At 50.7% G+C, this 24,677-nt stretch overlaps 1 protein-coding gene across 3 annotated transcripts in view; it reads right to left on the bottom strand.

The window, feature by feature from the left end:
• The window catches only part of RBM19 (RNA binding motif protein 19), a 135,092-nt gene extending 115,705 nt beyond the window's left edge, over positions 1 to 19,387 (bottom strand). For all 3 annotated transcript variants that reach the window (XM_036123735.2, XM_036123736.2, XM_036123739.2), the window contains exons 1-11: positions 19,226 to 19,387; positions 15,574 to 15,756; positions 13,729 to 13,854; positions 13,536 to 13,574; positions 13,052 to 13,244; positions 11,622 to 11,890; positions 9,913 to 9,993; positions 4,713 to 4,791; positions 2,542 to 2,613; positions 1,643 to 1,846; positions 284 to 414 (exon numbers count right to left, since the gene is read on the bottom strand). In XM_036123735.2, coding sequence (XP_035979628.2) covers positions 284 to 414; positions 1,643 to 1,846; positions 2,542 to 2,613; positions 4,713 to 4,791; positions 9,913 to 9,993; positions 11,622 to 11,890; positions 13,052 to 13,244; positions 13,536 to 13,574; positions 13,729 to 13,854; positions 15,574 to 15,756; positions 19,226 to 19,261 — 1,413 coding nt within the window. In that variant the 5' untranslated portion in view covers positions 19,262 to 19,387. The remainder of the gene's footprint in view (positions 1 to 283; positions 415 to 1,642; positions 1,847 to 2,541; positions 2,614 to 4,712; positions 4,792 to 9,912; positions 9,994 to 11,621; positions 11,891 to 13,051; positions 13,245 to 13,535; positions 13,575 to 13,728; positions 13,855 to 15,573; positions 15,757 to 19,225) is intronic.
• Positions 19,388 to 24,677: the final 5,290 nt, after the last annotated feature.

Genomic DNA, 24,677 nt, shown 5'->3' with positions numbered 1-24,677 from the left:
AAACTCTCCTTCCTTATTTCTCTCCCAAACAGTATTTCTGGGGACACAAAGCGTATGTGCTCATTTGACAGATAGTTTTCGAGCCTCCACGGTGTGCCCGGTGCTGTCCTAGGTGCTGAAGGGCCCTGCCCCCAGGGAGCTCCCCTCTACAGGCTCCTGCGAGGCAGAGGCTTCGCACACCGCCTGCGTTTTCTTAGAAATGTGGGTGCTCGTGCGTGTGGGCCCACAGATCCTTTCCCCATCACCTGAGCCCAGCCGCCACCCGCCAGCCCGGAGCAGTCACCTGGAACACCTGCCCGTCCACTTCCGCGTAGGCCCTCACGGCGTGCTCAGGGAACATGAAGGTGACAAAGGCAAAGCCCTTGGGTTTCTTGGTCAGGCTGTCGATGGGGTAATGAAGCTCAGACAGAGGACCTGAGGACAGGACAGGTGTCAGCATCCTGGGGGCTGGGGCTGGGCCTGAGTGCTGGGCACCCAGCTCTTCTGGGTGGGTCACAGCCGCAGTTGCCATGAGACCACCTCAGAGGTCAAGAGTGGCCTTTCACAATCCTTTATGTGTCTACCCTAGAAGTGCAGGTGCCTGGCCTGGGTCCTGCCTCCAACACCTACCACATGTGGGGCCGGGGGCAAACCACTAGCCTCCACGTGTCTCAGTCTCTCATCTGTAAAGTGGCATCCTAAGAATGCCAAGCTCATAGGGCGGCTGTCAGCAGGCCCATAAATGCGTCAATACTCGTGTAGCGTACTGAACCGCGCCTGCTCCAAAGTTAGTGCCCCAGGGGGGTGTGCTGGGTCCAAGTACAGCCCTTCTGAAGCGGCTTCCGCTCTCAACACCGCCCACGCCCCCCTCGGTCTTTGTCTTCCCCCACGGAAACCTGGAGGCCACGGCTCATCCCCCAGCCTGGGCAGCCCGGCCCTGTTGTGCAACCCAGTGGCCGCGGGCTGGGAGGTCACATGAAGGTGCCTGCTGGCAGAGTCCTACCCAGGGCCTCCCTGCCCGCACGACCCGCAGCTGGACTCCAAACAGCAGTGAGGGATCCCAAAGCATCCAGACCTTGCCCTCCATCTCAAACCCTAACTTCCTTCCCTTCAACAACCACGCCCTTACAAACACACAGCCCTGCGGGCCAAGTTGAACCTCAGGCCTTCCTATTTTCGCCTGAGAAATAGCAGCAGAAGCAGTGACCATGACAAACGTGACCCTATCACATCCACTTGGGACGCTCGGTTTGGAGAGCAAGGCCTCAGACAGTGGAGCTCAGACTGAGAAGCCCTGTCGCGTTCCTGCCCCCAGTGACTGGACTTCACACTCTGAGCAGCAAGAGTTCGGACAGCAAGGGCTAGCTCAGCAGAATGTTTCCAAATCTTGACAGCTCTAAGTTTAGACAGTGAGAGCAAGGAGACAATGGGTTCAGACAGCACGTGACGCCTGTCACACGACCTTTTGCTGGGAGCCCTGCTAACCCCCTACGTCCATGACGTGTGAGCGCTCGCAGCAGCTCAGGGGTCATCAGCCCCATCTACGGATGACAGAACAGAGACAAGAGTGGGAAGCCATTTGCCCGTGGTCAGGAGCTGACAGGAGGCGGGCCGTCTGCTCGCGCACCACGTGCTACGGGGCAGTGGGAGGCGGCGCCCCTACCGAATTTGGAGAAGAGCTGTTCCAGGTCCTCCTCGGTGCTGGTGTAGGGCAGGTTTCGTATGAAGAGCCTCCCGGAGTCGGCCACATCCTCCTCCTCCTCGTTCTCCCCGAGGGTCCGGCCTTGCCAGGACTTGGCACTACTCCTCAGGGGCCCCTTGGCCGTAGGGACGTTTTTTTCCCTGAATACCTCAATGTAGCGCCCGCCTGCAGGAGGAGAGGAGTCAGGGCTCCGGGGCAGGCCCGGAACTAGCCGGCGACTCCTGCGTGGTGATCCGGACTCTCCCTTGCAGCCTCCCAGACACCACAGCCAAGGCGAGAGTGCTGGCACCGGCTCTGTTACCGGGGTGGCGGTCTGGGCCAGGGAAGGGCCCTCTCCCCGAATCTCACTCATCCTGCACATCCGGCTTCAACCCCGGCGGTGGTTTGGGGGGGGGGGGCGGCCTGCCTGGCCACCCCAGGCCACCATGCTGCATCCTCTACCAGGGCACACTCCCTGGCTCTGCCTGGGCCAAGGTGTCACAGGACAGAAAACCCTGGAGGACTGCCCCGTACTGTTGATGAACAGCCCCTGCCCCATCCCACAAAGCCAGAGTTTGCCCCCCACCCCAGGTTTTGCTCCAATGTCACCTTCTCAGCGAGGCCCAAGTGAATGCAATCCTGTTTAAAATGCACCTGCTCTAATCCCGGCCCATCTGATGACTGTCTCTCCCTGCTCTACGTCCGCTTACTCTCGCCCTCCTCCAGGACTCCAGGAGGGCAGAGGTTTTGGTGTATTCTGCTCACTGCTGTATCCAGTGACTAGACCAGTGTCGGGCACACAGCAGACCCTCCATCAAGGCGTATGGAGTAAATGAATGAGCGAACAAAGCCCTGCAACCAGGCAGAGGCTGGTTCCTTACCCATGTATTCCCTGTTGCATTTCAGAGCTTGCTTGACTTCCTCTTCGCTGCTGAAGTCCACAAAGATGTACCCTGAGAAGGGACAGTGACAAAGGGAGACTTTGCAGATGTGGGTGGGAATCACAGAGGAACACCCACACTGTGCTGGCTGTTTGGGGGAATCTGAGCAGAAAGTGGGGGAAAACCCCTATGTTTGTCAAGTCTCCAAAATATAGGCGGACTCTCACCGAACCCCTGGCCAAACCTCTCCTTGTGGGCAGTGCTGAGACCCCGTGGGCTGGTTTCCAGACGAAGGTGCCGGACCACAGGAGGCAGGAACACAGGAGGCCTTCAGCTCCCTTCTGGCCTCACCCCATCTGAACCAGGGCCCACTCTGTAGCCTCCTCTGGAGGAGACGTGCCGAGGCGGAAGTGTTGTGACCAGCTTAGCACCCGAGTGGCTACCTCCACAAGGACTCTGTCGCTTGCCCCGTGCACACAAACAAGCATGCGGGACTGTTTCCCGGAGCATGGGAGGCGTCACATCCTCCACCTCACAGGGCCTCAACCCCATGAACAGCAGAGCATCACGACTAAGAGGTAGCAGTGCTGTAACCTGGTCCGAAGCCCACAGGTCCGGGGCTCTATCACAAGGCTCTTTATTCCCTCCTAGGATTCCTCCTTCCTCTCTGTTCCCAAAGGCAGGCACCTCATCTATCCCCATGAACGTGCTCCATCCCCTTCCTTCCCCCTCTGCCACACCCCAGTCCAGCCCACTGCCGATCCTTCCTTGGATGACCGCAAACGCCCCACCCAGCCCACCTGTACCTCGTGGGCCCGGCCCCAGGACCCTTCTGTCACCAGCCAGGGACTGTTCTATATCCAATTGCGGCCTCCCCATGCTTTAGCCCCTGCTGCGCTCCTGCACCCAGGCTGGAGTCCATGGTCATTAGTGAGCTCCCCGGCCTACGGGCCGGGTCCTGCCTCCTCACCAGCTCTTCTGAGGGGACATTCTATCTCTCCTCAAAAGCGTTATGCTCATACGCCAGTTCCCTCCAGCTCCCGGGCCCCCAGTACACTTTTCTCTCAGCCCTGACAGCTCCGATATGCTCCTTCCTGCTCCCTCTGGCCAACCCCTGCTCACCCTGTGGTCTCCAAAGTGCCCTGAAAGCAGGGGTGCCCCCTCCACCACCACTATTAATAGCAGCTCTCAGGGAGTGTGCAGTTGACATTCAGCATAGTTTAAATGCCGTGTGTGTTAACTCACTGAATCCTCACAACATCACGAGCTAGGACCGCCCCACTGCACAGGTGAGGAGAGAGAGGCTAAGTCTCTCATCCAGGGTCACAGGGCCTGTAAGCGGCTGAGCTGGGATCTGAGCCCAGAAAGGCGCTCGTCACCCCCTCCTTTACTGCACTCGGTAAGTGTGCAAGGAGACAAAGCTGGCTGGCCGAACAGAGCTGCCTGGTAAGCAGGGCTTCATGCTCAGAGAGCTGGGGAGGAAATGCCGACAATCAAAGGCGACAAGACCACCCCTAAAGCAGTAGCCCTTTCTTCCCCAGATGCCAGCCCCCCACAGTTCCCAACCCCTCTGCCCATGAGGGAGTCTTCTTGCCAAGGACACCCTGCCTGCCCAGTGCTGCCTGGTCTGCCCCAGGCACCGATTCTGCTGCTCTGAGTCCTGCAGCCTCCGAGCCTGGCCAGCAAGTAGGCAGAGGCAGGCTTCCAGCTCTCCACGCTCAGACCCTTCCTACCAGCATGTTCCCCACCCCTCTGAAGCCTGGGGAGGGGGCTGGCCACCCAGAGCGGGGAAGGCGGGGGAGAGGGCAGCGCCGGGGCAACACCACACATCCTCGGCAACTCAGAGTGCTGCCCGTCAGCAGAGCTGCTTGTGGACTTGGCCGAGCAAAGCCCCGGGACCAGGGACATGTGTTTAAACGGAACAGGTGAGCCCGCAAGCACAAACGTAGGCTGAGGGTGGGGGGGGTGCGGGGGTGGCAGGGGCAGGCTACATACTAGGCCGCCACCCGACGCAGACCCTTGTCCCGAGCGCCTCAACCCTTCCACTGAACGGGGGACACTAAGAGCGAACACAACAGCTACCCTGAAAACATCCCCCCGAGGCAGCTGCCCCAACCTTCCATCTCTGCCCTCTGTCTCCCCAAACCCACCCCGCACAGCCCAGGCCTTACCTGTTTTGTTCCCGTGAGCATTTCTCACTATCCGAATGGCCACTGGTCTCAGGGGCGCCAGGAATTCCATAACGTTCTTCTGCAAGAAGAAAAGTTTTCCCTCCTTTATCAACCCGATAATAGAAGTGCAACCCAATAAAGAAACGTGGGCCAAATTTCTGAATTCAGAAAGGTCCCCACAGCGTTTCACCTGTCAGTTTCTCCCTCACCACTAAACACAGAGCTTCTCTCCATCATGAAATAAAACTACCTTAGATAAGCTTCGAACAAAAAATCGGAGGAGTGAAAAATATAGAGCTATGTATAAAATAGTAACGTCCCAAATGGCATTTTCCGGCATTGTTTCTGATCTCTTTTTCCTAAGGACCTTTTTATATATATTTGGGCTTAACTCTGGTTTTTGTCATTTCTCATGAATGCATGAATATTTGTCCATGTCACTTCACAAAGGTGAGACACAGCAATTTAAAGTGCTGTTGTAGATGGTCCCTGATTTTCTGAACTCCTTCTCTCTTTTGGACATAAGGGTGACTTAAGCACATTTTTTTTAAAAATGCACAAACATGCAGATATATATGTTAGGGAATGCTGAAAAGTACAAACAAGAAAACAAAAATGGCCCCTAATTCCAATGCCCAGCTCACTCTTGTTGGCTTTTTATTAAAAATGAAAGTAGGGGATGCCTTCTCATCTGCATCCCGGTGTGAGGCCTTTAGGGAAGCTTAGAATGTCCAGGCAACTGTAGAAATGAAAGCACTACACAATGAATGGAAGAAGTCCAATAAAGCTGTGGATTTTTCCTGTTCCTACCTCCACTAAAAAAAAAAAAAAAAGTCAAAAATATCAAATTCTCCCAAAATCACTTTTTCCTCATTTTTTTTTTTTTTTTAAAGATTTTATTTATTTATTTGAGACAGAGAGAGAGAGAGCACATGAGAGGGGTGAGGGTTATAGGGAGAAGCAGGCTCCCTGCCAAGCAGGGAGCCCGACGCGGGACTCGATCCAGGGATTCCAGGATTATGACCTGAGCCGAAGGCAGTCGCTTAACCAACTGAGCCACCCAGGCGCCCACTTTTTCCTCATTTTTACGTGCCTACTGAGAAGTGTACGACATAGAGTGTGTCTTCTTCTGGAAAAAAGAAATTCGCCTATCCACACTCTTCCCTACGTTGCATTTTTTACTTGATGGTACAGCCTGGGGATTCCGTATCAGGACGTTCTTTCTCATGGTGCCTTACCCTGTCCTGTTTCAATGCACTCTACTTGACTTAACCTGAGTTAACCTCGAGTTTTTCAGTCTAGGTACTACGGGAATTCTGGGCCTGATAACTCTGTTGTGAGCGGCTGTCCTGTGCATTGTAGTCCCTCTGCCCCCTGGACGCCAGGGCACCTCTCCCCAGCTGCAACCATCAAAAACATCTCCAGATATTACCAAGTGTCCCCTAGAGGGGGCAAACCATCCCCAGCTGAGACCCACCAACTTAACCACTTCTCTAACGGTAAGTTGTAAGGGTTGTTTAGTGCTTTTTGCCTTTATAAATGACACGACATAAATTGATACATTAAGTTATAAATAAAACAGTAATACAAGAGCAGTGAACATTCTTGCACTGAAATCTTGGTATATTTGGTTCACTCGCCTACAGAGCAAATTCCTAGCATTATAATTACTCGGTCAAATGTATGGATATTCTTAATTTTGACTGACACTTCCAAATTGTCCTCTAAAAGGCTTCCCTGCACACTTCTACCAACAGTGGCTGAAAGCATTATTGAACTTTAAAAATTTTTGCAAGGGGCGCCTGGGTGGCTCAGTTGGTTAAGCGACTGCCTTCGGCTCAGGTCATGATCTCAGGGTCCTGGGATCGAGCCCTACATCGGGCTCCCTGCTCCGCGGGAAGCCTGCTTCTCCCTCTCCCACTCCCCCTGTTTGTGTTCCCTCTCTCGCTGTCTCTCTCTCTGTCAAATAAATAAATAAAATCTTTAAAAAAAATAAAAAAAAAATAAAAATAAAAATTTTTGCAAAATGTAATCTTCCAGTTTTGAGCTGTATTTAACTATGAGTGAACTCAAGCATCCTTACTGGCCATATGCATTCTTTTCCTTGGAAGACCTCCTACCCTTTGTTGATTTTCCTATCAGGTCACAGGTCCCAATATCGATTGATCTTTGTAAATTAAAGAAACCAGATTTTGCCTGTTGTTTGCTTACAAACGTCTGTTGTCTTTTGACTTTATGACATTTGTTGCCTTATAGAAGTTTTAACTGTTGTGTCATCAATTAATCCATCTTTTTCCTTACAGCCACTGAGTTCTGCAAACAGCTCAGAGAGGACTGTTTCATTCTAATATTATAAGTAAATTCACCAATGCTTTCTCCTGTAATTTTTATAGTTTTGTTTTTTAAAGCTTTTGATACATCTGAAACTTACCTTGCTATAAGGAGTAAGGCAAGGATCCATCTTTTTTTCTCTCTTCAAAAAGGTTAACTGGTTGTCCCATTATTACTTAATGGAAAAATCTCTCTTCTCTTCATTAATGAGATACCCCCAAGACCCTCAGTTAAATATGATATAAACTGGAGTTATTTCTGGATTCTATTCTATTCCATCAACCTGTCCACAGCTTTGCCTGAACCAAACTGTTTTAGTTGCTGTTGCTTCAAACATGTTTCAGTATCTTGTAGGGAAAGGGTCTATTCTTGCAGGATATTCCCCAATGTTCTATGACACTGCCCCCATCCTGATGAGCTATAACTGAGCTTATTCATTTGTTCATGATTAAGGAAAAATTAGCATCTTTACATGCTAAAAATGTATGGCTTTCCATTTATGTAAGTATTCTTTTAAATCCCTCACTGGAGTTTAATGTTTTCTCTATAAAACTTTTATTAGAGTATCTATAAAGTCTCCACACACACACACACACACACACACACACAATATTCACCAGACTATCTAGAGGTAGGTTTTCTTTCTGTTTTATATACAAACCTTTTCTTCTATTACATTTTGTTTTTGTTCATGGAGAAGAAAAAAGTGACCATTTTTTATGAATTAATTTTGCAAAAAGCCATCTAGTGTTTCCTTATTTATTTATTTATTTTTTAATTAAAGCATGATTTTCCGCATGTTTGGTATTGAAACTAAAGTGTGGCACATTGAAACAGTAGAATATAATGCATCATGAAAAAGAATGTCCTGATATGGAAGATCCCCAGGATGTACCATCAAGTAAAAAATGCAACATATGGAAGAGTGTGGATAGATGAATTTTTTTTTCCCCAAGGACTCTACCAGCTAACTCAGATAATCTAGTGTGACCCACATGCGGATTGCACAGATGAACTTTGATAAGCTTAATTTTTAAAAATTAGTAAATATACAGACTATCAAAAAAGATGAACGCTTCAAGAGAAAAAAAAGGGCAAAGATGGGGCTGGGCACTTTGTAAAGGAGATGTACATTGATTTACAAACGTGAAAGAGTGATCGACCCCACCAATAATTTAAAATATAAATTAAAATGAGATGCCATTTTTGCCTGTCATCTTGATACATATGAACACCCAGCGTCCACAGAAGTGGGCACTCTCATACTCCGCTGAAGGGAGTATAAGTCAGCAATGCTTCCAGACGGCAGCTGACATTCCGTATCAAAGCCTTGAAAATGTCCATGCGTGTGCTTGCATAAAATATTTATCTGGAGTAAGGGTTGGCAAACCGTGACAGGTCATATTGCCCACAGCCTGCTTTTGTTTGATCTGCGAGCTAAGAATGGTTTCTACATTTTTAAAGGGTTATTTTAAAAAAGAGAAGAAATGTGTTCCAGACACCATATGGCCCCCAAAGCCTAAAATCTGTGCTATCTGACCTTTACAGAAAAAAAAAAATCTGCTTACCTCTGGTCTCAAGGAATGCTGACTGCATTATTATTAACAGCAAAAGATTGGATACAACCCCCAGGCTCCACCTTAGGGGACTGGGTGAGTGTACCACAATGTGTCCAGAGTAAGAAAAACATACAACGTGAACAATGATGTTGTAGCAGAAAATTCAATATTCAAAGATATTTTTAACATATTGTGGTAATGGAGAAAAAAAGTTTCAAAATAGTTCTTACTGTAGGAATGCTTTATAAAACTGGAGGGCAGAGGTCAATGTTTACATACATTGACCTGTATGTATAAAAGTATCTAAGAAGATATGCTCAGAATTCATTAGTGGTTGTCACTGAGTGGGATATAGGGTGTGTTTGTGTGTGTGTGTGTGTGTGTGTGTGTGTTTAAGGTTGCCCCACCCTGCCTGGGACAGTCAGTAATTACACCTGTAGGAAGGAGACCTATGTCCTGGCACCCTATCTGGTTAGCACTCTTCCCACTCTCAACTCAGCTGGAGGACATTTAATATGGTCATCTTAGTTACAGGTAACATCACTTCTCTTTACTTAACTACTTTAAAAAAATTTCCTATGCTGAACTTCTATTACCTTCACAAGGAAGTAAATTAAAAATTTCTCTGCTGTGTAAACCCAGAGTCAGCAAACTACAGTATGTGGGCCAAATGTGGCCCGTGGCCTGTTTTTGTCAATAAAGTTTTATTGGCACACAACCATGCCTGTCTGTGTACCTACTGTCTAGGGCTGCCACAGTGCTACAACCAGGGTTGAGTAGTCACAACAGAGTCCATATTGATCACAAAGCCCTACGTATTTACCAGCTCATCTTTTAAAAAAAATTTTGTTTTTGAGAGAGAAAGAGAAAGAGCACAGCGGGTAAGGGGCTGGGAAGGGCAGGGAAGGAGAGAGAGAATCTCAAGCGGATTCCATGCTGAGCATGGAGCCCAACACAGGGCTTGATCTCACGACTCAGATCACGACCAGAGCTGATACCAAGAGTTGGGACGCCTAACCAACTGAGCCACACAGGCACCCCTAAAAATTTTTAACAGAGAGTGTTTGCCACTCCTAATGTACAGGACCAGGGAGTGAAACCAGTCTTTCTTGGTCTCTGTAGAGCCATCTCTGTTTCCTGACCCTGACGTTGCCTGAGATCTTACTTTGCCTTTCTGATCCCAATTCTTTCCAGATCAAGTCCTCAACGATCCTAAAGTCCCCATGCAGCAGAGCCTCCCGGCATCCTCATCCCTGCCTCCTATTCTCCCGGGGTCTCTCTCCTTCCCCTTGTTGCATTGTTGGTCATACCTCCGTGACACTGAATGGGGCTCCCCGCAGCTTCACAGTGTAGGGGGTGGTGGGTTCCTTCTGGTTTGCCGGTTTGTCTGCCTGCATGATGGCGAAGAACAGAAATGGCCCCAGTGAGTTCCTTGGTACAGCTGCAGGAGGAGGCAGGGCCAGACATCTCAGTGAGGCACCTGCAGCCAGGGCAAGCCGGGGAATGCTGACCAGCATCATGCCTGCCATGGTGTGCAGTCTGGCTGGAGGCGGAGGTAAGGGTGTGCTAACAGGGGCTTCAGGCTACAAGGAGGGGCAGGGAGCACTGGATGCAGCCTTGAGATATCCTGACATTCGCTACCATGGATTTAGGGCTTAATTCTGGGCCAGACACTCGTCCAAAGCACTTTGTAAATGCTGCTATCCTACTGAATCTTCAAAACAACCTTAGAGGATTATGGGTTCAGGATCTTCTTTGTAATTCTGAATCTAAATAGCCCTGAAAAAAAAAAATCTAAATTTCCTAGAATTCCTTTGGCAACAGAAGTTGCTCTGACTTGAAGTCACAGGCCATCAAAATCTGCCCTGAGCTGACGTGAGGCAATATACCGTCTGCCTTTACCCCTTGTAGGCTGAGTGGTCATTCCTGGTTTCACTGCAGAAACAGACATGAACAGACATGTGCCTGATTATGGGGTGCTGCCCCAGACCCCCAGGGGGTGCCACAGCGCACGAGGCGTCGAGATATCTTCCTGAACTCGGAAACTGTGAGTGCCAGCGTATGCTTAGGCACAGGGGTTTCGGAAACCGGCCACAGAGGCCATTGCCATGCTGAGCGTCATCTTAGATGGGGAGCAGCACCTCACTCCAGGCCCCATGGCTACTCTGTGTCAGAGCTGGGATTTGAACCCAGAGCTCTCTGACCTCACCATACTCGACTACCTCTCTGGAATATACACTTTTAGGAGAAAAGGACAGGGTGTGGTCATGAGAAGGGGCCGTAAATCAAGGAGTGAGGAGGACGAGGAAAGAGAAAAGAGGGAGATGATGTTTGGAGCCTTGAAGAGGGCCGGGTGGGAAAGAGGGAGGTGAGGGAATAGGGACCCAAACACGACCTGCCCTGTCTCCGAGCAGAGGATGCCCGGGCGGGAGACAGTGTGCCTGTCCCCGAAGGTAGCACACACATCTATAATGGAGACTTCAGAGCCCAGCGGGTCTGGGTTGAGTCCTGACCCCAGCACTTCCCAGCCGTGACCTTGGGCAAGTCACTTTCCTTCACTGGGCCTCAGTTTCCTCCCCTGTAAAATGGGACAAGAATCCCTGCACACCCCCACTCCCTGGAAGGCTGTCCTAAGATTTAATGACAAATAACAAAGCAGACATTATACCCAGCACGAGTAAGCGCTCAGTTAATTCCATCTACTACCATCCATCGTGGCTCACACCTGCCTACCCTGCTACTAACACAAAGCAGCACACGCTCCTGCTCCTCGTGCAGCTCGGTCACCCCCCACGGCTCTGGAAGGCAGACTCAGAGGGGAGAAGTGCTTGCCCAAGGTCACACAGCATGCACATGGCAGGGCCGAGAGCTGAAGGCAGGTCGCTGGGCTGCAGAGCTCTGTCTTTCCCTTCTGACACACTCCCGCTAGCAAAGCGGCCGCAGGGACCGTGGGTGAGGATAAGGGCAGCTGCCCCCCCCCATGTCCCCCAAGCACCAGCGCGCACCCCCATGCACACACCTCAGCTTTGGCCGCCCCCGGTGTCTCGTTCCCGGACAGGGCGCCCTGCTCCGGGCCGGCCCCCGGTCTCCCTCTGTCCTGATGGGCGGGCGCGGGGCCGGGGGCCTCCTCCTCGGCCCCACTCCCGTCCCCACAGCTCACAGCTTCATCTTCACTCTCCTCCTCTTCCGAGGACAACGGCGACTCAGACTTCACCATCTTGGATTTCAGGTAATCCATGTCTGACAGCTCCCTCTGCACGGCAGCCCTGGGTTCGAGGCCCTCCTCCTCTGCAAAACGGGAGGCTAAGGGTCAGGGATGGTCGTGGGCAAAGCAGAGGCCTGGAATGGCAGAGGGCACAGCAGGGCAGAGCCACCGAGCAGCCCCGGTGGGTCGTCTGATCTGTAACGTTCAACGGGGTGTACCTGTTGGGAGCTGTGACATTTCACACGCCACAAGTCCAGAGAGCTGCGTGGCTCCCTGCGTGGCTCCCTGCACCGGCCTTGCCCTTGTCAATCTGCTCTTTCAACTGCGGCCTGTGTGATCATGTTGAGAGTACAGACAAGATTGTCCCTCCTTGCCTATGACCTTCCGGTGGTTTCCAGATGCTTGCAGGACACCCACGCTCCCGTCAGGCCGGCGTGAGCTGACTGGCTTCTCCCCCAGCTCTACCTCCTCCTCTGCCACCCCGAACCACGTAGGCCCCCTCAAACACCTATGCTTCCCTTTCCCCCGTGCCCCCGCCACGCCCTTCCCTCTGCCTGCGACGCCCCCTTCCTGTCCCTTCTCTGCTGTATGCCACCCACTCCCGAGGAGTCCTCCAGACCCCAGTTTTGCCCAGAAACTTTACCAGGCATAAAATTCACGTTCAGTCTATTCTCTCGCCTTTGAGCAAAATCGATGCCTGACCCACAACCAGCACAGTGACCTCTCTGGACTGCAAACACTCCCGTTCCCATCTGCCCCCACGCTATGCTGTGAGCCCCTTCTGAGGACAGAGGCCCCCTCCCTCCCCGCCTGCAGGCCTCTGCTCGAGGGCCCCCTCCTGGGAGGCCTTTCCCGGGAGCTCTCCTACTCCCCTTCCCTGCTTTCTCACTGTGGCGCTCCTCTTTAGATATCGTCCTTAACCGGGGACTTAATTTTGCATTGTTTCTTTCCCCCAACTAGAATGACAGCTCCACGCGAGCAGGATTCTTCTATCTTTTGCTGCTATATCCTCAATGCCCAAAGAAGTGCCTGGCATTCAGCAAGTGCTCAATAAACATTTGACTGGCTGTAACCAGGATGGGTCAGGGCAGATCTTGGGTGGAATAATCACCCCCAGAGAGGACAGTGTCTCTCACGTCGCCTCCCGTGCCTGGCACCGAGGGGCCCCAGGTGACGGCCGCCCAGGCCAGGACACACAAAGGGCTACGCACTCTGGCAGGGAGGGTGCACGTGGATGCCCTCACCTTCTGGGTCCTCGCCAGCACCCTCCTCGTCGCTCTCCTGCCCGGAGTCAGAGTCGAAGTTCAGGTAGTCACTGGCGGCCTTGCTCTTCCCTTTCGAGGGCTCGGTGTCCAGGGCGTCATTGGCCCATGTGGCTGTCTGCGTCCGCTTCTGGTGCACGGACAGGAACTCCTGGAACTCGGTGTCCTCCTTCAGCTGGTGGCCCCAGGGAGGCGGGGAGAGAAGGCTCAGCCAGGGCACACCATCCTGACAACCCCACCCCCCGTGAGAGTATCCCCGAGCTCATGTCTCCCGGTCTCTAGAGGACCCCTGGGATCAGCTGGTTGCACTCATCATCAGACAAGGAGACTAAGAAGCCACAGAGGCGCGGCGAGGGGGACCAGAGGCCCGGCTCTGCCTGCCGGCGCTGCAAGCCCTCAGAGCCCGCCACAGCCCTTCCAGCGCCGTCCTGGGTACCCGCCCTCTTGGCCCACAGGACACACTCACCTTCTCCAGTTCACTTGATACCTTTTTCGTCTTGTCATCCTGCGAACAGAAGGCACAGACGGTGAGAGGGGACAGACACGTTGCCTAGGGAGGGTCCGCCTTCTGGAACCATCTGCCCTGCCCGCCCCCCCCCGCCCCGGGGTGACCGCCTTGCTGACACATGGGATGCAGGTGGGAGTGACCTTCTACGCACTTTCTTGGGTTCTGTGGGGACGGAGTCTTTGTCTTTTGAAGGATTCTTAGCCTGGTTTATTTGCTGAGCGTGTCTGCTCCAGGCTCGGGGCTTTGTTGGGTCCCCAAACGACTTGCAGAACTCCACCTGCATGGGAGAGGGAGGGTGATGGGGGCACCTGCCGCCAGCCCAGCCCGGGGGCTACCCTCAGCACCTGGGAGCTGGGCTTTCTAAAAAGGCAGTTGCCACTTACGAGCTGAGCCAGTTAAAGCAAATTACAATTGACTCTTGAACAACACAGAGTTAGGGGCACTGACCCTCGTGTAATGAAAAGTCTGTGTGTAACTTTCCACTGCCCCCCAAACCTAACTATTAATAGCCTCCTGCTGACCAGAAGCCCTACCGAGCGCAGTTGATTAACACATATTTTGTACGTGATATGTATGATGCACTGTATTCTTACAATAAAATGAACTAGGGAAAAAGAACATATTAAGAAAATCATAAGAAACAATACATTTAGGATACTGTACTGTGTTCACGGAAAAAATCTGTGTATAGGCGGGCCCATGCAGTTCAAACTCCTACTGTCCAGGGGTCAGGCCTCTGCTTTCTCCTCCCTGAAGTCATTCCAGTTGTTACACTTAGCAACCAATTCCACCCACCAGGCAGTCTGAGTGCTCTGCGAGCAGGACGACCCTGAGCCTCCAAAACAGTGGGGTGGGGGGGGACCACCACCCTTCCCACTTCCCGGATTGGCAAAGTGAAGCCGCTTGTCCCAATCCAGGGAGAAGGTAACAGAGTGGGGACAGGAACTCGGGGGGTCTGGCTCTATAGCCCTAGTTCTTAGCCACCCAGCCCCCAGGCCGGCCGACATGGGGTCTGGCACGAGGCAAGATGAAGCTAACGGCTCCCGAAATCACTGTTACTATTGCGGAGCGAGCTCGCTGGCCCCAGAAGGGCTCCGGGGTGATGAGAGAGGTGGGTGGCCACTCGGAAGCCCAGATGTGCTCAGTGTCAGGCCTGAGCTGACACGTCTCCCACCAACACACTCCTGAGATGGGCTGCACTTCCTGCCACACTTGGGGGCGCCTGCGCCGTCTCTACCCCTGGGGGGAGGGGGGCTGTCCCCCTGCCACACCCCTTTCTACGGACTTTGAAAATAATTCTGCTGTTTCTGTAGCAATGATATGCGCTCAGTGTATAAAACTCAAATCAACAACTTACAAGGAAAGTGAAAAAAAAAATGTTTTTACCCCAATTCCTATCACCCAGAGAGAGAAACTAATGTTTTGGTAAAATAGCTCTATGTTTCACACACACAGAGACTAAGAAATATGGTTCTGTATGAATGGAGTCACGTGATAAATACTTGTCTAACATCTGGTTTTCTCTTCTCAACCAAGCGTTAAGGATGTTTGACTGAGTCATTAAATGTACATGAGTGACACAAACAGGACCTCGTCCTTCGGGAAGCTCTCCCGACACCTCCGGGGCCAGGACGTGGGCCTCCTCTGTTCTCCAGCGGTCCCTGGAGCTTCCCCATCACAGTCCTGACAACAGCGAGTGAAAGCAGCCTAGTCACCTGCCGGCCGCAGGAGGACGGGGCCAGGGGCACCACGTTTCTCTAAATCCCCAGCACGGCGTGGGTGCTCCCCTCGTGTCTGAACGAGTGCTTGTCCAAGTGCGTTGAGGGCCCAGTACTGACTTCACCTGTGAGCTTTCCGACGTGCGTGTCCTTGGGTCCCACCCCACCCCCACATGGAGTCAGAAACTGAACAAGCTCTCCAGGGGATTCGGATGCAGCCTGGCTCCGGACTGGATCAAGGTGTGTCTGCTTCCACAGGCGGGCAGAAACCGACTCACCGTGATCCGGGACGTGTCGATAAAACTCTTGTTGAAATGGTTCAGGGCCACTCGGGCCTCCTCCTCCGACTTGAAGCCGATGAAGCCAAACTTCCGGAACTTGCCATCCTTGGTGAACTTCAGGCTGCAGTCCGTCAGGGTGCCAAAGGAGGCAAAGAGCTGCCTGAAACGCTCCTCCTTCATCTACGACAGAAGGGGCGCAGTGAGGGAGGAGCAGGGGAGCCCGCAGAGCCAAGGGCACAGAAACGGGCTGGAAACCCCAGGCCCCGGGATTCCCCAAGCGCAAACTCAGACAAGGCTGGGGCAGAGTGTGCTCCGCAGTGGGACCTGGCCCCAGCTCCGGCTCAGACGCGGACTAGCTTGCTTCATGGACGGGGAAATCAAGACTCAGGATGGCTGCAATGAAATCGTCCTACTCTATGGGCTGTTCGAAGCATAAGGAGACCTACTACGTAAGGAGGCCAGCACCGTGGCTCCTCCACGGTGAATACCTGATAATGTCAGAATAAACACATGAACGAATGAACGTGGTAAGTTACACGCGTTTGCTCACTGTGGTAGAGAATACTGAAGTACCCCAAAAGACGACCACATTTGAATCCCTGGGACCTGGGAGCCTGTGATTGCACGTGGCCAAAGGCATTTCACAGATGTGATTACATTAAGGATCTTGAGGTGGGGAAGTTATCCTGGATCATCTGGGCAGATCCAATGTCCAGTCCCACTATATAAGCGAAACAGAAGGGTCAGGGCCGGAAAAAGACAATGTGATGGTGGAGACAGAAAAGAGACTGCAAGATGCCATGCTGCTGGCTCTGACCCTTCAGGACGTGGCCAAAAGCCAAGAAGCACAGGCAGCCTCGAGAAACTTACAAAAGGCAAGGAAACAGATTCTCTCCTAGAGTCTCCAAAAGGAAGGCAGCCCTGCCTACACCTTGATTTTAGGATTTCTGCCCTCCAAAACTGTAAGATCATAATGTGTATTGTTTAAGCCCCTAAGTTTGAGGTAATTTCTTACAGTGTGGAAACTGGCTCCTGGCATCCCCCCATCCTCATTCCAGCCAGACTACGTGCACACCTCAGTGAGTTTTCTAAGCTGTTACTGGGAGATGTGTGTGTGGGTAGTAGTCGGGACACCAAGAATGCCACAAATAGCCAAAACAAGGTCTGAAATTCAAGAAACTAGAGACCCTGGCAGCCCCATAGGAAGGAAAAACATGCCTTCTGCGGCAGGTTTTTAATAACTCTGATCATTAAAATCTCGTATCACCCTATGAGTTAGGAATTATTATCCACATTTTATGGAGAAGAAAATGAAGCTCATCCAGGATAAATGATCTACAGAATCAAGATCTGTAACTCAGCTCAGATACATAAAAGGCAGGGACTTCATCTTCCCCATTACATGGGAGCAACCACACTCAAGTCTGACCCCATCATTCCTCTGTTAAGAACCTCTTGGTGACTTTCTAATGCCAGATGCTCAAGAATAAGCAGCTAGGGTAAAATGCAAGATTCTCCATGATCTGGCTTGACCCCCCCCTTCAGCACCATCTCTTGTCAAAGTCCTTGCAGCCTTCCCTGCTTCTCACCTCTGAGGTTTTACTAGTTGTCTCCTTTGGGTGAAATCTTTCCAGCAGGCCCATGCTAACTCCTCCTCATTCTCAGTTCAATCAACTCCCCCAGGAAGCCTCTCCTGGACTCCTCAGGTGGGTCAGGTAACCGAGCCCTCTGTGCTCACACAGCACTGGGTCATGCTTCAATCCCTGCCCCTTACATCACAGTGATCTGGTGTCCAAGTCCTCTGCTAGACCGTAAATGCTGTAAAGGTGGGAGCTGAGTCTTATCCCCCACTGTCTACAAGGTCAGCAACATAATGAGTACTCACTACTAAATACATGTTGGAAAAGAGTTAAGAAAAGTGCATGCTAGCGTGCAAAGAGAGACAGTAGGCTGTAGGGGTCAGGAATGCAAATTCTAGAAGCAGACTGTTCAATTCAGTCCCTGCTCTATGAATTACCAGTTGTGCGTGACCTCAGGCAAGTCACTTCCCCCTTGCTGCAGTTCAGTTTCTTCACCTTTAAAATGGACACAATAACGGAACCTACCTTGTAGGGTTCTGCTGCAGATTAAATGAGTTACTTTACCAAAAGCAACGGGTACAGTGCGTGATACATAGTAAGCTCTCAAAATGTTAGCTGCTACTACTATTGTTTTTTCATCAATTCTTTCATTCACCAGACAAGACAAGCAATGGTAAGAGAGTCAGTCCAATGAGGAAAGAAGCCCAATGAGATGGAAGTGGGAGGGGAAGACAGGGTAGCCACGCTAAAATCCTCATCCATCAAAGTGAGGCATCAAAAGACACTGCCTAAAGCAGGTGGATGGATCAATATGTATTTTGAAAGTTTACTCTTTGGGGTAAATAATGGAAGAATTAAAAATAATAATATAACAGATAGGAAGGGAAGAACAGATGATCGGGGTTCCTCATCTTTCATGGGGGAGGGTCAGCACAGTCACTGGGGTGAATAGACCAAGAAATGGAGGAGAAAGCACACCATTTAGACATGGAGTAATACCTATGAGGAGTCCTAAAAACAAACCATTGAAGATGATTACTCCTGGAGAGAGACAGAGGGTAGGATGGAGCAAACGACTTTGCTTCTCATTTCATACACCACCGTACTGTTTGAATTCTTTTTTTTTTTTTGGTAGTGCTTGAATTCTTAAAATCCTGTCATAGCTCTCCCACAACCCACTGAAGGGAGAGAAAAGTTAAAAAACCACAATAAAGCAGAAAGAGCTTTGTGTTATCACTCCTTCTAAAGAGAGAAGCTCCTGAGGAGTTAAGAGTCAAGAGTACAGAGGATCTCTCATCCCATCCAAAGGGCACATTTTGTATTTTGGGAATGAGCTTACTGGCCACACCAATGGTGTGGGAGCTCTCCACCCAAACCAAAGCTCTAGTAAAACCGGTAAGGATGAACCACGCCGGCACACTGCCTCCAGTCATCTGACACCACACACATCCAGCTACTTCTTCACTCATTCATTCCACATGTTTTTACTGAATGCCTACCACGTGCCAGGTTCTGTGCTGGTCTCTTGGGAAACAGAGACAAGTATGACTGGGTCACCCTCCCCACTTATTGGATAAATGATTTAAAGCCCTTCACACGCACTCGGTTTTCTTAAATTATGGCCACGGGCCCTAAAGGCGGGAGTGGGGATCGAAACGCAGGTCCTCAACCTAATACTCCCCATTTGCCTCTCCAAAAGTCTCCCGAGCGGTAGAGGAATATAAGTGCAGGGTCTGATCCAGTGACGAGTCAACAACAACAACAAACGTGCTCGTATGAGAGGGGTTGTGGGAAAGAGCATTCAGCACACGTGGGGGTGTTGGAAGAGACTTGTCGGGATGAAGTCAGGTACCCTCGGGCCGGCTGTGAGCCCTTGATCGATCACTAGCTCCCTCTCCCAACTGTCAAATGGGGATCTGCCGAGGATCCTGACCCTTTAGGGTTTCGAATGCGCCCTGAGTCCTGCCCCAGGGCCAAAGCCCCTCAATTCTCTCCAGCCGTCTCCTTCCTAGCCCCCAGCTCCTGGCTGGTCCCAATTTCAGATTCCCAAGTCCAGGCCCTGCACTCACCCCATTCGGGAGGTTTTTCACGATCAGTCGCGACATGGCGCACAGTGCCCACAGTTTCAATTCCAGCGCGGGTGGACAACGTCTTTCACCAACTTTCACACTCCCGCTCTGGGGGCCGCCATCTTTGGCGAGCCGGAACAAGATCACGTGTTCCAGACGTCAGCCCGCCCTCTCCGGAAGCAGGCGTGGCCGAACCAAAGCGACCCAAGGAAATCACACCCCTCAAGGGGCGGGCCTGAGCGCTTGCCTTCTGCGCAAGCGCAGGCTGCTTGGCCCTGCCCGGAGAAACCAATGCAGCGGCGCAGCCGGCAGGGGGCGCTGGTTCCTAATGTTGGAGAGGGTTTGCATGTGCCGGGCGGGGTGTTTGAGTCCTGCAAACGCTTGGAAGCCGTTTTAGCCTCCTTCTCTACTTTATTTTATTATTGAGTTCTAAAACAGCCCTAAGAGGGGAGGAAGGATTAGGGATGCTTGCTTCCCTTTCAGAGATGGGGAGACGTCTCTGTTTTGCCCGCGAGTCGACTGGAACCAGAGCAAGGCAACTTGCTCAAAGGCACAGAATGGTTACCTATTAAGTAGTATTATGCAGTTTTAGGTTTCCTACAGCTGCTGTGACAAATTACCAGAAATTCAGTGACTTTAAACAACAGAAATGTATTCTTTCACAGTACTGGAGGCAAGAAGCCCCAAATCAATGTGTCATCAGGGTTGCACTCTCCTGGTAGTCTCTAGGGGAAGATCCTTCCTTGTCTCGTCCAGCTCCTGATGGCCCCAGGTTTCCCTTGACTTGTGAAGGCATCCCTCCAGTCTCTGCCTCCTGTTAATATGCCTTCTTCCCTATGTGTGAATCTAATCGACTTCCCTCTCCTTTCTCTTACTGGATTTAGAGTCCATCTCAAATCATCTCAAGATCCTTAACTTTCTATCTGCAAAAACCTTTCCAACTGAGGTCACATTCGTAGGTTCCAGTGGTTAGGGCATGGGGTATATCTCTTTGGGGGACACTATTCAACCCCCCCCCATGAGGATTTACTTGCTTTATAGTAGGTTACCTGGAAGATCGAATTTCACCCTCTCCACCTCTTGCAGAAAGTCCATTGGAGGAAAGCACACATACACATGTAAAAATGTACCCTCACACCTAGAGTAGATGATTTAAGGGGTCACCGTGTTTCGATGTCATTCGTTTATTCAACAGATATTTATTGATATTCATGAAAGTGCTGTTTAATTAAATGACAATTAGGGGGTTGTTTTCTGCACACAGAGACCCTGGTCAGGACGGGATGGAGCAGGCTTTATAAGGCAGCTCCGGGATATTAGCCTTTTATGAGGGGGCAAGTGCAGGTTGCCCGGCCGGTCCTGGTTTCATGTACTTTTATTTTATTATTTTCATGAACTGCCTTTATTAAAATGTGCAACTAAACGTAGCCTTCCCTAAAGAAATTCACAAATCAGAAGGTCTTTCAAAGGTATTAAAAGAAATGGAATGCTCTCTGCCAGTCTGCACGTCCCAGCGCTGGGCCAGGAAAATATGGTTGCCACATGTCAGGGACGGAGGGACCGCTCCTGGGCTATGTATCCCCATGCATTTAATAAACAGCCACGTTGTAACATTATTATTAGTCTTCCTGCTCCCCTGCCTGGGCAGTTTGTCTCCTGCCTCCTTTTCTCTCCCAGCAAATATAATCTGGGGGCACCTGGACACCACCAGACTGGCCTCTCTGATTACACCCAAGGATTAACAAACAATCAAGCAGGTCGGAGCCCGCTCCACCCAGGGCTGCCCTCGTGAGAGTACTGGGGACCGTGCGAAGTCGAGTGTAGATCCTGGGGGAGTTCCCTTTCCAGGAGGAAAAGGCACTCTGACCCACCATGATCAGACCAAGCTTTGAAAAACGCTTCTACACAGGAAAATAACGGATACCTAAAATGCCTTGGGGCATCATCCTTTCTACTTAAAATGTCTCAACCCCCATCCCATGAACCCTGAGAAGCCCACCTTCCTTCTCAAAATTTCTTTTGGTGAATAAATTAGATTTTTAAGCATAGATCAAACACATATCCAGCAACCACCCCTCCCGCCTCCCCATCCAATCTGTTCTCCATCCTACAGGAAACCACTGTTAGGGATTTCTCATCTCGCTCTCCAGGGATGGCCAAGCTTATGGTTGTTGCGCCAGGAAAGCAGCCACAGATAAGACATACATGAATGTGTGTGGCCGTGTTCCAATAAAACTTTATTGGCGGACACAGCAATTTGAATTTCATATCATGTTCATGAGTCCCAAAATGGTATTCATCTTTTCATATTTTTTTCAGCCATTTGAAAATGTGAAAACCATTCTTAGCTCTGAGGTCACACAGAAACGGGTGGCTGGCCAAATTTGGCCCCCCAAAAATATGAAAAACAAACAAACAAACCAAATTTGGCCCAGAACATACTTTGCTGACTTGCATGTGGAAGCGAGCATGCATAAAGAGCCTTTGCTTTTCTGCACCGTGCTTTTTGCCCCTTAGAATAGACCTGAGCGATTATTTCACATCTACAAATACTGACCTCCCAAATCCTTTTAATTTTCAAAATATCTTTTAAAAATATTTAATACACTCTTTATTTAAAATCATCTCAGGTTTATAGAAAAGTTGTGACATATTAGAGAGTCTCCGTATACCCCACGCCCAGTTTCCCCCGCGGTTAGCATGGCTGGGGTCCATTTGTCACAACCGAACCTATATTGATACATTGTTATTAACTAAAGTCCGTGCTGTCTTTGGATTTCCTCAGTTTTTCCCCTGATGTCCTTTTTCCGTTCTGATCATTCCTGTTTCCTCCAGTGGCAGCTTTTCCAGGGATCCTGACACCTTTTAATTTAATGCAGTCTAGCAAATACTTGAGTGACTCTTGTGCTCATCATTGGGGCTACAGCAGTTAATAATATTAACAGGCACTGTCCCCGTGCTCAGGGGGAAGCTGACATTGGACAACTAATTACAAGTGCAGTGAGCACTCTGAGAAGTGTGGTACAGTGCCCAGGGGATCTGATTGAGGCTGGGGAATCTAAGAAGAGCTCCTGGAGGTGACCCAAAGGGTGCGAGAGAGGGCGGGAGGGAGAGAGGACTTTCCTGCAGAGAGAACAGCCTGGAATAGCAAGTGCAAAGTCTGCAAGCAAGGAACAGCGTGGCGAAACCCCACGCCTCAGCCAGAGGGTGGCCCTGGGCTCCAATCCTGGCTGGCCACATACTGGTTAAGTGCTCCCCAGCAAACTGCTGATCCCTGAGCTTGTTTCCTTTCCTATAAAGTCGGGGAATGGTAGTACCCAGGGTGTGGTGAAAATATGGGATGTGTATATAAAGTGTATATAATGTGTATATTACGCAGCTCTCCGGAGCACCTGAATGTATCTTTCCACTATAATTTAAAATATGGTTTATTGAAATAAGAGCAATCAACACCCACGTAGCCTCAGCAGGCTCACTGGGTATTAACATTCACCTCATTTGACATTCACCTCTCTCTCTGTATTCTTGTTATTACAAAACCATTTGTAATCATCGTGGCTCTTCACCCTGAAACACTTCACGTACATTCGATACATAACCACAGTGCAATCATTAAATTCAGGATGTTTAATATTGATACAATACTTTTTTTTAAGATTTTATTTATTTATTTGACAGAGAGAGAGAGCACAAGCAGGAAGAGGGAGAGGGAGAAGCAGGCTCCCCGCTGAGCAAGGAGCCAGACAGGGGACTCCATCCCAGGACCCTGGGATCATGACCTGAGCTGAAATCAAGAGTCGGAGGCTCAACCACTGAGCACCCCCCCAGGCGCCCCAATATTAATACAATACTTTTTTATCTAATGATGCATATTCAAATTTCAACAAGTATCGCAATCACCATTGTTTTCCTGGTCCATAATTCAGCCCAAGATTATGTGTTGCAATCCCTTGTCTTGTCACTTCAGACTCTTAATCTGCAAGGTTTCATCAGCCTCTCTTCATCTTTTGTGCCCCTGATGGTTTTGAATGCTGCAGGCCAGTCACCTTACAGACTGTCCCTCAGGGTAGGTTAGACCGACATTTCCCCACAGCTGGATTCAGGCAGGTGATGGGAACACTTATCAGCAGGGGTAAGGCTGTCTGCCAGGTTTCTCCTCTGTAAAGGTTCTCCTTAAGTAGATTAAGAAATCATCCATGGGTTTTTAGAAAATTTGCCAGTATTTAGAAAGGCTTAGAGGCAGTCAATTTTAGTTTGTATAGCGGTACACAAGTCCCGGGCAACCGCCTTCCTAACCACTGACACTCAGGGAAACTGAGGCCCCCAAAAAAGGAAACACTTGCTCAAGATCACTTAGTAGAGACCAAGGCCAGGTTCGAGCTGGGCTCTCTTGCTTCTCCCTTACCTGTGGCCTTTCCTGGGTCAGGCAGTAGGAGCAGCGAGGAAGGTGCTGGAGACTATTACCCCGTGTGTTTCTGCCCAACACTTCCAGTTCACTGTCCATCACCCCAGGAACCCCCCCAGGAGAGTATCCCTCCTACTCCCAGGCGCCTGCAGAGGAACCCTGAGGGACACGTGTGGCCAGCGTAACTTGAGACAGGAGACCACACCTGCGTGGACATCAGGTAGCTCACCTGTGACAGGTGGCAACGGAGCCTTGCCCCTGCCCCCGCCTCTTGGCCCTGCTGGGGGTCCAGCATTGGAGATGTGGGGGCCCTTCCTGCTCTTGGCAGTGAACCATAAAGATTCACCTGGCAAGACAATGGAAATCACAAATCATTCATCAAACAGACTGTGGCTGGGGACAAACAAACGGAACCCATTCTAAGAAGACAAGCCCTTTGGGGTCTTATCCTGGGGTCTGGTGCCTCCAAATTCCAGTGCCCGTGTAACCTGGCCTGGGGGCCCGAGACAGGATGATGTGGGGGTAAGACCAGAATCCTTGTCCTTTCTTTTCTTATTTTTTAGCTGTGCTGAGGCCAGATGCCTCTGTCTCATATACAGAGGATCAAAAGGCTGGTGTGAACAGGGAGTTCGTTTCCTGACCGGCCTCAAGGCCCCACGAGGTCCAACCACTGACCACTGCTCCCACCCACTTGGCTGCAGCCACACTGGCCACTTTCTGCTTCTTAAATGTGCAGGCCTTGTTCTCACCTGTTGTGGGTTGAATCGTGTCTCTCCCAAAAGTATACACAAGTCCTTGGAACCTGTGAGTGTGATCTTATTTGGAAATTAAGTCCTTACAGATGTACTTAGGTCAAGGATCTGGAGATGAGGCCATCCTGGATTTAGGGTGGGCCCTAACCCTAGTGACTGGTGTCCTTACAAGAAGGCCACGTGAAGACAGACACACACAGGGAGAACTCTTTGATGTCGGGAGGCAGAGGTTGGGGTGGCGGGGGGTGGGGGGGAATGTGGCCACCAGCTGAGAATTACCAGCAACCACCAGAAG

Source organism: Halichoerus grypus, chromosome 13 (assembly GCF_964656455.1).
Source record: "Halichoerus grypus chromosome 13, mHalGry1.hap1.1, whole genome shotgun sequence".
NCBI classification, from domain to species: Eukaryota; Metazoa; Chordata; class Mammalia; order Carnivora; family Phocidae; genus Halichoerus; species Halichoerus grypus.
This window is presented reverse-complemented; position numbering and strand designations above follow the sequence as displayed.